The sequence below is a fragment of the Colossoma macropomum genome, unplaced genomic scaffold, assembly GCF_904425465.1.
Source record: "Colossoma macropomum unplaced genomic scaffold, Colossoma_macropomum, whole genome shotgun sequence".
In the NCBI taxonomy this organism is placed as follows: domain Eukaryota; kingdom Metazoa; phylum Chordata; class Actinopteri; order Characiformes; family Serrasalmidae; genus Colossoma; species Colossoma macropomum.
In genome coordinates, this window is record NW_023494788.1 from 39,736,494 (window position 1) to 39,748,722 (window position 12,229).

Here is a 12,229-nt window from a genome sequence, read left to right on the forward strand (position 1 = left end):
GAGCATCACACAAATGACTGTTTAAATCATAATGATTTAAAAAATCTGTCAATTTTGCCCCTAAATGTGAGAGAGCAGTCTATAGCAGAGTCGTCTTAGTTTCCAAACACAGCTAAAGCATATTGGGCCCTTATTAGGCCTTATTACGCCTCCCCTTAGACTGCTTAGTCTTATACCCCACACTCCACACACAGTGCCTTCTTGGGCGAAGGGACCACATGGGTTTATTTATTTGACAGTGATTTAATTTGATTATCTTATCTGATTATGTTTGGCACTGACAAAAGGCAGATGCATCATGAGCTTTAGTTTTGCAACTTTACTGTAAATGTTTTTGTGCATTTATAAGCACATAAACAAAATACCCAGCTCGCACCTGACCTCTTGTCAGAAACAGATCATTTATGAAGGAGGCCAATGGAAACACAGCCCAGTTCGTGCACAGTGAAAGACATTCATACCTCATAAAGTGGCCACTGAATGTATACTGTTTACAGTGGGCCTAATGCACTCCTCTGTCCTTACAGGACAGCCAGACGGACAGTGGGATGGTATTGGCCTCTGAGGAGCTGGAGAGGCTTGAGCACAAGCACAGAGGAGCCATGCTAAAGAGGTGAGCTGTGGAGAAGATGGTTAAATTTACTGACTTCTTAAGGCAGGGGTCACCGATCAAATCTGCGAAGTGCCAGTGTGGCTACAGGTTTTTATTCCAATCAAGCAGAAGCACAACTCATATACATAATCAGTTGTTTGAAGTCCAACTGATTAAACAGGTGAAATCAGATGTGCCTCTGCTCGATTGCACTGGCCATTTGTGACCTCTGCCCTGAGGTCTGACCTTGGCTGATGAATAAGTAGCAAAATAATATTCTTAACTAAGTAGTTTACAGATAAATGACCACTAATCATGTCAAAGACTCCTTAATCCAGTTGTTATACAGGTGGCACTAGTCCTTTTACCTTAGAAGTCTCTGCTCTCACAGCAATTTGAATACGATTCTTGAGGAAATGATTCGATGCATCAGGAAATCTTACATTGTGCTGTGATACTTTGATACAAGGAACTACTGACACAGTACTGGAACACACATCGGGGGTCACGGCGTTGTAAATTTCAGCTTTACAAAATCGAACACAACTGAGTTTAACAACTGCTTCAGTCCACTGCTGTCTCATGAACCAAGCAGTTTGCCATATCAATAACAAAATCTTCGATAGCCATGTGATTTTCACTTAATGAAGTATTGAACTTACCATAAAATAGATGTACAAGTCCAGCACAACACCGACGCTGAGCTTATTATCGCTTGTGAACATGTTCAGTATTGAGGAGACTGTTCAGTTCCGTCAATCCTCAAAAGAATTTATTAATGCTGAGAACAATAACAGCCTCGTCACGTTGATTTATCAGTCAGCTCAGGCTTTAACAGGATCTGCAGTGTTTGTGAAGAAGCTGTTTTTCTTCTTTAGAGTACGTCTTTACGCATAGTGTGCTGACTTCAAAACAGTAGTAGTGGCGCAGTGGGTAGCGCTGTCGCCTCACAGCAAGAATGGCCTGGGTTCGATTCCCGGCCGGGCGACCAGGGTCCTTTCTGTGTGGAGTTTGCCTGTTCTCCCCGTTTCTGCGTCGGTTTCCTCCCACAGTCCAAAAACATGCAGTCAGGCTGATTGGACATGCTGAATTGACTCTAGGTGTGAGTGTGTATGTATGTCTGTCTGCCCTGCGATGGACTGGCGACCTGTCCAGGGTGTATCCTGCCTTCTGCCCAATGACAGCTGGGATAGGCTCCAGCACCCCACCGCGACCCAGAAGGATAAGCGGTTTAGATGATGTATGTTTGTATTCTGAATACTGCCTTTTACAAAGATAACTGGGACTAAATAGTTTTCTATATCCTGAAAACGTGTTCCAAATAATTGTATTCCGTTACATCCCAGCCCTATAAGAAAATGTGTAGAAAGCGTTTCCAATGGCAAAAAGCAACACTGTCACCTCTGCCACTGTTTTAGTGCTTATTGGAGAAATACCTGCTTTATATTATTATCATCTATGTAGTATGATTTGTCTCTTTGAATGAAAAGAGAACTTTTTTACGATTGAACACAGAAAAAAGTGGTGCAGAAATGACTGGACGGGACTGTTAGAAGGCTGTCCCTGATTGGTCCAATAGATGATCCCAAATCCCAAACTTTACCTGCCCTGGACCAGGTTAGATAGAACTAAGCCTAAAGGTAGCTGGCAGTCATGGGCCGGAAGGTCGCCAGTTTGATCCCCTGAGCTGACAGTACGTGACTTAACTTCCAACTGTTCGCCGGGCGTTGCGGATAGGGCTGCTCACCGCTCTGTGCAAGTGAGCACCACTGCCCCCTAGTGTGTATGTGGTGTTTCACTGCATGGATGGGTTAAATGCAGAGGTGAAATTTCCCCGTTGTGGGATTAATAAGGGCCACTTAATCTTAGTAACAGTGTGTTGTATTTTTGTAACCCTACTTTATTTTTTTCACCCAGTACCAAATTTATCTCTCTCTCTGTAGTTCAGCGGCCGGCACCAGCACAGAGCGCCTGATCGGTAGCCCAAGCCAAACCAGCAGCATCTGCAGCAGCAGGCACCGGCCGGCCTTCTTCAGTCAGCTCTCCGGCCAGACCTTCTACAACAACGAGTACGGCCAGCTCTCTGAGGAAGGCGTGTGTGACTTCTTCTCCACCCCGGACCTGGCCGTGACCGAGGGATCGTGCCCAGCAACCTCCAACCTGTAACAGCACCCTATCAGGCCCGATCAGATCCATCATGGTCATCAGCCCCCCTAAACCCCCAAGCCCCTAACCCTGCCTCACAAACTGAACTGATTTTCCCTCTTTTTTTACCATGTTCCATGTTCTCTCTGCTGCCACTGGGTGGCACCATTACGTCAGTTGCAAATCAAAAAAGTATTTTAACGCATTTGTTACATTTATCTTGATATGAAGTGTAAGCTTCTGTTTATTTGTACAAAAATTAACCCCGAATGGGGAAAAATAAAGCAATATATCTTCTTGTACGCTGCCTCACTCACTGAGACTGAAAAGCTAATTTCAATTAAAGTCCAATGTCACAAACTATTCAGACTTTTTTGACAAAGGTTTAAGCAACAATAACCAATCCGTTTTTATTTTTATCCGTTTTACATGTTCGACCTGAATCAAAAAGGAATGAAAAGAAGAAGAAGAAGAAGAAGTGGTTGAGAAACACCAATGACCTGACAAAATTGAGGTCAAGTTGACCAAAATACAATCTGACACAACAGAATCAGCCTGTTTTTTTTCACACAGGGTGTTTTATCTGACCAAAGTAAACAAGCAGTGGCAGACACTGGGGCAAAAGTCCACATGGCAACATACCAGGCCACCATAAATCAGTCATGGCGGAAATACATCTGTATGATTGTTTTATTGGGATATTTATTTGCTTTTTGATTCCTATTTTTAAATGTATGGCATTTGTGTTTCTGCCTGCACCTTTATGTGATCCAGTTTGGCTGTGTTAAAGGGAGGCTACTGGTTAAAACCAAAACACTGGTTGTGGTTTTCTGTGTTAAGATGCATCCATGTTGCCATGTGTACCTGCGGTAAACACTGCAACATATCGTTTGGAACGTGTAGCTCCACACGCGGAAACTTCTCCTGGTGTAACACGTTCCGCTGGAATCTTTAACGTCAGTATGAGTGATTGGAAATGATTTGTCCGGGTTACAGGTTGAGGGTTCAACCTTGACTGGCAGTAAACAAACAACACACTTTCGTACTTGTCAAACATTTTAAACAGCATGGAACGAGCAAATAAAACGGCGACCAAATCCAACCAGCGCAAGAATGCCTTTACAAAGTAAAATACATTAAAAAAAAAACCTTCATTCAAAAATGCTTTGGTAAGCAAAAACAATAATATTTTCCCTTAAACCAATGTCAAATATATGCACTTTACCAGCTTAAGACAAGTACCACCATCGACATCAAAATCTGCCAAACTTTACCCTCTTTATGGGTGATTTTACCTCCACTGACTTAATCCTGTCATCTGAAAACACTTTTAAGGCACATTAGGCCAATTTTTAAACTAAGCAGACAGTAAACTAATCAGGGTCATAATCATCTTCAGTAATGAATACAGTATGACACTTTCTTTGTGCAATTAATCAGATAATGAACCCCCTATTAACCGCTTTGTGTAATCTGGGATGCTAATCTAAGTACAGTAGTCTTTAATTGTAGGATGTGTTGCTTGTTAGACAAACTAAATCTTCAGGACACCTTCATATACTGACAAGTCGTGGCAAATGTTATCAGCGGACAAAGCCGAAATACTTATTGAGCAAGAAGGAATTACCAAGAAGTGGTGCTTTGGATGGCCTTTTGTAACATTCATACTGAAAGGAGGGAACTGCGAACTCATATACTGGGAAATTGACAAAAATGCAACTAAACAGAACAATTTTAGAAACTATGCAAAAGTTTGGCAACACAATCTCTTGATCTGAGTAACATTTTAGTTCTGACTTGTGCAAAAGACTGAGAATCTGCAGCTGGCCTATCAGATGGAATGACTAAATAAAACAATTCTTAAAGGGAAAAATTGGGCTCATAGTGTGGAACAGTGGAAAACGTGGACAGTCATCGTGGTATAAATAAGACGGGTGCTGGCAAATGTGTCGGCACTCAGGACATCTTGCCTATCTGGATTTTCTTCCAGGCCTCAGAGGCCGTGAATATACAGGAGTCAATAATGCCAGCCACTGTAAACGTCCCGCCAATAATGGCACAGATCTATGAACAAAGAGAAGAAGACAAAGATGAAAGAAAGAAATGATAAATAAATAAAGCACACTGGAGATCAATAGAAGTACAGTTGCATTAATTAAAACTCATCTCAATCTTATCAAATACGTCGAATTTCTTGCATTAAAATTCTTATTAAAGTCAAATAAAGTTCTCAAGCAAAAAGAAACTCTAGAGCTTAGAAATGTACTATTTAGAAGAGCCTAAATCACAGAAAGCCAAGTTCACTTAATGAGAGTAAACACTGAGTGCGTTTACATGCACTCAATAATGCGATCATAATCAGATTTCTGCAGTTATCTGATTATTCAAATGGTTATGTAAACACCATACTCCGATCTAGAAATCTGATTAAGAAATCCAAAAAATAGGCTGAATTTGAACTCAGTAGTCAGATTTTTTCAGCGCATGTAAACCGATTTCTTTAGGATTTCTTAGTCTGCGCATGTGCGAGATCAGACGGTGGATGTCGCGAGACGCATCCAAACACTGTTGGAGCGGCGCTGAAACCAAACACGAAATAAAAGATTTACATACATGAGCATACATCATCTTCTAGTTCATATTTTCAGGAAAAGCGGTGCGATGTTTCAAAAAAATGCGGCAGGAAATTTGAGTTTTACTTTATGTTTACATCACGTCTTCTTCTGTGAGTTTATTGGCTGGTTGCAAAGCAGAAATCTGATTACTGTCTGACTCATGTAGACCTGGAGTTTGCCATTATCTGATTACCCAAGTGCATGTGAACGCGTTGATCGGATTACTGACAAAATCTGATTTTCTGCAGTTACTGGATTATTAAGTGCATGTAAAACACACTCAGTGTCAAAGTTTTTAAATGTACTATTCAAGACCACCCAGTCTATATTATGGAAACTAAGCAGCCAAATCTGTATTGATTTGTTTTGTGATGTCACAAAATAAAAGGTAAATGCCTAAATATATCCACCTATTAGGACACACCCATTCAAGCTAAGATTATAAGGAGACTTTCTGTCCAGGCTGCTTTTAGAATGAGGTGCAATACAGATCAATCAGAACAAATGTTATTTACACATATGAGAATTAAAAGCTAAAGTATCAAAAGCAAATATTATTCACAGAACTCAGAGGTAAAAATAGAAAGCGAGAAGAATGTAGTATATTTTGTCTGACCGGTGTAGACCAGAGGTCCTCAAATCTGGACCTTGAATCTAGTTTCTGGACCTGGATTATGCAATCACTGTTACGTGTGACACCAGGCGGCCAATCAATTACATCAAAAGTTCCGTTAACTTCCAGTGATCACAGAATCCAGGCCAGAAACTGGATTAATGGTCCTGATTTTGTAGATCTCTGGTTTAGAGCTTACACTGATCAGACATAACATTCTGACCACCTCCTTGTTTCTACACTCATTGTCCATTTTATCAGCTCCACTTACTATATAGGTGCACTTTGTAGTTCTACAGTTACAGACTGTAGTCCATCTGTTTCTCTGATACTTTGTTAGCCCCCTTTTATCCTGTTCTTTAGCGGTCAGGACCCCCATGGACCCTCACAGAGCAGGTACTATTTGGGTGGTGGATCATTCTCAGCACTGCAGTAACACTGACGTGGTGGTGGTGGTGTGTTAGTGTGTGTTGTGCTGGTACGAGTGGATCAGACACAGCAGTGCTGCTGGAGTTGTTAAACACTGTGTCCACTCACTGTCCACTCTATTAGACACTCCTACCTTGTCAGTCCACCTTGTAGATGTAAAGTCAGAGACAATAGCTCATCTGCTGCTGCACAGTTTGTGCTGGTCATCCTCTAGTCCTTCATCAGTGGTCACAGGACGCTGCCTACAGGACACTGTTGGTGGACTATTCAGTCCAGCAGTGACACTGAGGTGTTTAAAAACTCCAGCAGCACTGCTGTGTCTGATCCACTCAGACCAGCGCAACACACACTAACACACCACCACCACGTCAGTGTTACTGCAGTGCTGAGAATGATCCACCACCCAAATAGTACCTGCTCTGTGAGGGTCCATGGGGGTCCTGACCGCTAAAGAACAGGATAAAAGGGGGCTAACAAAGTATCAGAGAAACAGATGGACTACAGTCTGTAACTGTAGAACTACAAAGTGCACCTATATAGTAAGTGGAGCTGATAAAATGGACAATGAGCGTAGAAACAAAGAGGTGGTCATAATGTTATGCCTGATTGGTGTATAAATGAATGAAGGAATGAATGAATGAATAGTTTATAGCACACTCAACAGCTCCACTATTAAACAGTGTGTGTGTGTGTGTGTTTGTGTGACTCACTGTAGTAATGAAACGGTAGATAGGCTGTCTCCTCTCTGTGTATTTCACTGTGATTGGACTCAGATCATAGCGAAACCAAATGGCTGGGATGATGCGTCCTGTGTGACTGTAGGCCACGTATTCCTGCCATGGAAAACAAGCGAAGCATGAAAGTTTCTCGTTTAAGCTACCGATCTGGATTCAGTCTGAGGCTTAACACATTACTGATACTGGCGGAATCAAGCTGTGATTCAGCCTTCAGGCCCCGTCAGCTTATCCGGCCGTTTCATTCCGACAACAAGCCGCTTTTGTGGCAGACAGACGCTTTTCCAGTCACGTATTCGTCGCAGAGCCACCAGCTGTCACTGGAGTGCGTGTCCTCTAGGATTCCCAGAGGCCCGTGACAAACGTTTGTCACCTCTTCATAAACTCAGCGCCGTAATTCCAAACCACTCTCAGTGAACAGGCTGTCTCTATAGTAACCACGGGCCATTTTAGGAGCCCATAACTCAACACACTTGCTGAAAATACACGCATGTTTATAGACCCACGTTTTACAGCCGTGTTATATAAGGCTTTTCAATAACATGGAGCCGAACGCCTCGACTTACCTTGTTCGCAACGGTGTACTGATAGGAAAACCTCTGCTTTCCTGACAAGTCCTCATACACTGTAGGGACAATCTTGAGGATGTAATCATGTGAGGCCAGAGCTGAGTAAAAGAGAGAGTGAGAGACAGAGAGAGAAACAGCGTAGAGTTACAATTAGGGTCGGGCAATATGTTATGTTACAACTATTGTGATAAATTACATCAAAATATGCTTCAGTAAATACAGAACAGAAAACCTCGTATCTCCAAACTGGTAACTTTACAGGAGAAGGAAAAAACCTACAGAATTTTTTCCAGGTCATTTTGGTTCATTCATCATGAAATTTACACACAATGTAAAGAGCAACAGGCATTTTTAAATAATTTTAAAAACTGAAAAACAGGTTTTTATATATCGCTGCTCTCTGAAGAAATTATATGCACACACATACACACACAAAACATCTTACATATTATATATGGCTGCCTGTTCAAAAAGTCTATTTGACGTTTAGTCAGTGTTGCTTTCAAACATTTGGTCTGGAGTCATTAGCTGTGTTACCACAATGTAAAGAGCCACAGGCATTTTCAAATCATGTCAAAGAGTGAAAAACCACAAAAATGGAGATACAAGGTTTTAATCTGACGTCAGCAATTTGGAGGACAATACTGTAATCATAGTTTTTACAGCTTTTTGTCAATTCCATCTTGTTCAAAAAATAAAATAAAATAAAATAATAAATATATATATATATATATATATATTGTGCACTGTGAAAATGTCTTCAAGGATTATGATATCTTGCCATATCACCTACCCTTAGTTACAATCCTTAACCTTTTATATGGTTTATATGGTGAACTGCTGCCATCACTGGAGAATCCAAGCTTATTCAGGCTTTTACAACTACGAGGACAAAATGTTCCCAGCTCCTCACGCAGTACTGCCACACTGGGCGTGTGGTGGGTCAATGTCAGAATGCTGACAGGACACTGTAATAAGGCCTTACTAAGGGGTCACAAAGCTATAATGAACTATAATCTTTGCTTAAAACTCCGTAAATAAAGGTAACTGCTCCTCAAGACTGACACACCTACACCTGCGCATTAACCCAACTCTGGAATATGAGGAAAATGAGCCTGGTCATAATGACTGTAAGTACTACTGAAATATATATGACAAATACATAAAAATATACGAAAGGAGAATGGGTGTTCCTGTTTGGCATTGAGTGACCACTAGATGGCTCTCAACTACACAGTTTGTACTGTAGTGTCGCGCTGCATTACTGAACTGGCAGGTGTTTCCTCCCTGCACTAAACTACACAAACTGAGTTTGAGACTGTTTATCACTGCGGCCTCGTTAGCGTTTCATAAAGGAAGACGGCGCTTTTGGAAAAGGCTCAGTCTGTCCTTGTTAGTCACTCTAGATGTAGCAATGTTTCTGACTGCTGACATTTAAAACTTCTCCTTTACTGTCACTGAGGTTTGTGGAACATAATGTGGTGAGAACTGTTGGCAAACCGTTACATCACCGAACCTCAGCCTCTTCAAGAAAACAAATATTTAAATATGTTTTTGAAGCTGTTAGATTTTATAATTCAGAAATATATTCAATTATAATATTCTAAAAGGAGATATGATCCTGTATGGATATTATGAGGATGTATGGATTGTTTGCCTATAAAGTCTGATTACAAAACAGGAAAAGCACATCACTTTCCCCACTCGCTGGATACGGTATGAGTGTCCAGGAAAATACACCACGTACCAAAGCCATCATTCTTTGTCATCATTTACGGTCAGCTGATGGAGACGTTCAGTTCAGGTCAAAAATTTGGACAGGCTTGACTGAATGAATGATTTCCAGACACTAAAAGGCATTTTTATATTGAGGCTTACGCTTAAATTCTTGAAATATATCACATCTTCATTTTTTTGATTTTCTTCGTCATCATTTAAGACCAGCAGATGCCATTTATAATAGAATTTCATGATGAATGGACCAATATAAATACTCCAAAATCATGTATAATAAAATCACTTTACATTAAATTACATTAAAAGTTTAGGAACATTTTTCCTTCTCCTGTAAAGTTACTATTTTGAGCTTTTTCACACAGCGAAGATATAACAAATATTATTTATAACATGAAACATTATTTAAATAGTATAAAAGTTTTATATGGATTCTTTTATATGGATTTCCAAAAAAAAAACATTACATTTTTCAAAAATTTATTTTAAAATGCCCTTTTCAACAAGTACTTTTCATTTATCACAATTTATTATTTTCATTAATTTTTAAAATATCATTCATAATTTACGCAAAATCTCAAAATTTGAAAAGTTTCATAAGTACCACAATGATTAGATCATCCCAATTATTATGTGTGCCTGTTAACAGTTAATTAGTATAATAAAAGTTAATTAGTATAATAAAAGTTAATTAGTATAATGCATATAATGTGCTTGAGCCAATCAGCTGTGCTGTGAGGTCAGGTGGAGCTAAGACTTGTCAGAAGGCCAATGTTTCTGACTGCAGTGATTCCATTTGTATTTTAATCGTTTATGTTTTTTTTCGATTATTCTGAAAAGTGGAAAAAGGTAAAAATAAGAAAAAACATCCTTCTGGCTTTTGGTTACTGTACATAATCCTCTCCCAGACGCCAGAACATCATACACTGGGGTAACGTACCATTGGACTCAAGTCTGTTGGCTCCGGCGAGGGCGTTGAAGGCTCCTTGGACGTGTTTGACCTGCAATACGAAGAGCACATTGGCTTCTGAATGAGGTGAACGTCTCTGACTCCACCTGTGGCCTCATAAAGGATTATGTAAGGGATGAAAGAACAACCTGAAGCTTCTCCCCGAAGGCGAGCTTATGGATGATGTGGGTCATGTCGGGGTTCTGTGGCTGCGCTGTGGCGCTGTGTGTGGACACATGGAAGTTTCCAGGGACCTGCCAAAAAAAACAAAAACAAATACACAAGCCACCCTCAGATAACCTGATACTTATTTAACAAACCCTTCCTTTCATGTTCTGAATAGGTCAGCACTCTTTGTAAATGTTTAACTTGATTTTAAAAGTTCAACGTGCAGTTTGAGGCGTTCTTTCTTTTCTTTTTTAAGATGGTGTGACGTCCAGGAAAATTGACAAAACAATGACTCTTTGAGGGGCTGATTAAGATGCTCCATTTTCGCAATGAACCACTGTCAGTGAGACGGTCTATTCAGAATAATGAAATTTGGGACGGGCTGTGACTGGCAAAAGGGCTTTCTTCCCCCCAATTAGAGCTGAATCCAATCTTTAGTTATTTGCCGAATGCAGAATTTGAGAGATTGTTTCCAATTTGAAGGGTCATTACTACGCTGCCCCACGATGACGCCATTTCCTTCTATTTCATCAAAACCATTACTTCTTCATGCGTCATGTCCAATACTGTGGTCTCCGTGAACTCAGCTTAACACAGAGGGGGTGGACAGTGTTCTGTGACTGTACAAGGTCACTTTCTTACTTTATTAATAGTGAATTCGCCCTCGAAGCGGCAGCCGTAACCGTTGTTGAGCGGCACCTTCATAGAGTTGTCTATGTGGCCCACTTCATGTCGGCCCATCTCGTCTTGGATGTCCAAACCCACCACTAGGAGAGGGAGGGGTAAAGGGAGAGGGAGGGGGAGAAGAGACAGACGGACAGACAGAAAGACAGACAGACAGAGAGACAGAGAGAGAGAGAGAGAGACAGAGAGAGAGAGACAGGAAAGATACAGACAGAGAGACAGAGAGAGAGAGAGAGAGGCAGACAGAGAGAGAGACAGACAGAAAGAGAGCGAGACAGACAGAGAGAGAGAAAGACAGACAGAGAGAGAGAAAGACAGAAAGAGAGAGACAGACAGACAGAGAGAGACAGACAGACAGAGAGAGAGAAAGACAGACAGAGAGAGAGAGAGACAGACAGACAGAGAGAGAGACAGACAGACAGAGAGAGAGACAGACAGACAGAGAGAGAGAAAGACAGACAGAGAGAGAGAAAGACAGACAGAGAGAGAGAAAGACAGACAGACAGAGAGCGAGAGAGAGAGAACGAGACAGAGAGAGAAAGCAAGACAGAGCGAGAGACACATACACAGAGAAAAAGAGAGAGAGAGAGAGAGAGAGAGAGAGAGAGAGAGAGAGAGAGAGAGAGAGAGACCACTGCTTAGTTACAACTGACAAACAAATCTATAAGCCATCATCACACAACAAGCAAAAAAAAAATAATCTATATATATATATATATCAAAACCTCAAAACTATTTTTCCTCTTTTGAAAAAGCCACATATTCTTCACTCTGTGCGAACATTTCCATGGACCAATAGAAAAAGGTGCAAAATGACCTGGAATAAAATCTCGTTAACATTAACACACACCTGTAAATCTACCAACAACATATGAGATTAAGACAACAGAAACACATAGGCAGGGTGAATTTCACGTTTGTTTCCATAGTAACTGCTACCACTTCAGAACCCAAACCCGGTCAGACCACTGTGGGGAGAAAACCCAACATCTTCACC

The 12,229-nt window shown here is 40.9% G+C and overlaps 2 protein-coding genes across 4 annotated transcripts in view; one reads left to right on the plus strand and one right to left on the minus strand.

The window, feature by feature from the left end:
• flt4 (fms related receptor tyrosine kinase 4) overlaps positions 1-3,039 on the plus strand; it is a 58,574-nt gene extending 55,535 nt beyond the window's left edge. For 2 of the 3 annotated variants that reach the window (XM_036569329.1, XM_036569330.1), the window contains 2 exons: positions 528-613; positions 2,536-2,758. In XM_036569329.1, coding sequence (XP_036425222.1) covers positions 528-613; positions 2,536-2,758 — 309 coding nt within the window. Of the gene's footprint in view, positions 1-527; positions 614-2,535 lie in introns of all 3 variants that reach the window. The other variant, XM_036569328.1, reaches the window with a different exon arrangement.
• Positions 3,040-3,974: 935 nt separating this feature from the next.
• Positions 3,975-12,229, minus strand: part of ergic1 (endoplasmic reticulum-golgi intermediate compartment 1) — a 32,620-nt gene continuing 24,365 nt past the window's right edge. Inside the window, exons 5-10 of the mRNA XM_036569331.1 lie at positions 11,191-11,315; positions 10,530-10,634; positions 10,372-10,432; positions 7,695-7,795; positions 7,105-7,227; positions 3,975-4,801 (exon numbers count right to left, since the gene is read on the minus strand). Coding sequence (XP_036425224.1) covers positions 4,694-4,801; positions 7,105-7,227; positions 7,695-7,795; positions 10,372-10,432; positions 10,530-10,634; positions 11,191-11,315 — 623 coding nt within the window. The 3' untranslated portion in view covers positions 3,975-4,693. The remainder of the gene's footprint in view (positions 4,802-7,104; positions 7,228-7,694; positions 7,796-10,371; positions 10,433-10,529; positions 10,635-11,190; positions 11,316-12,229) is intronic.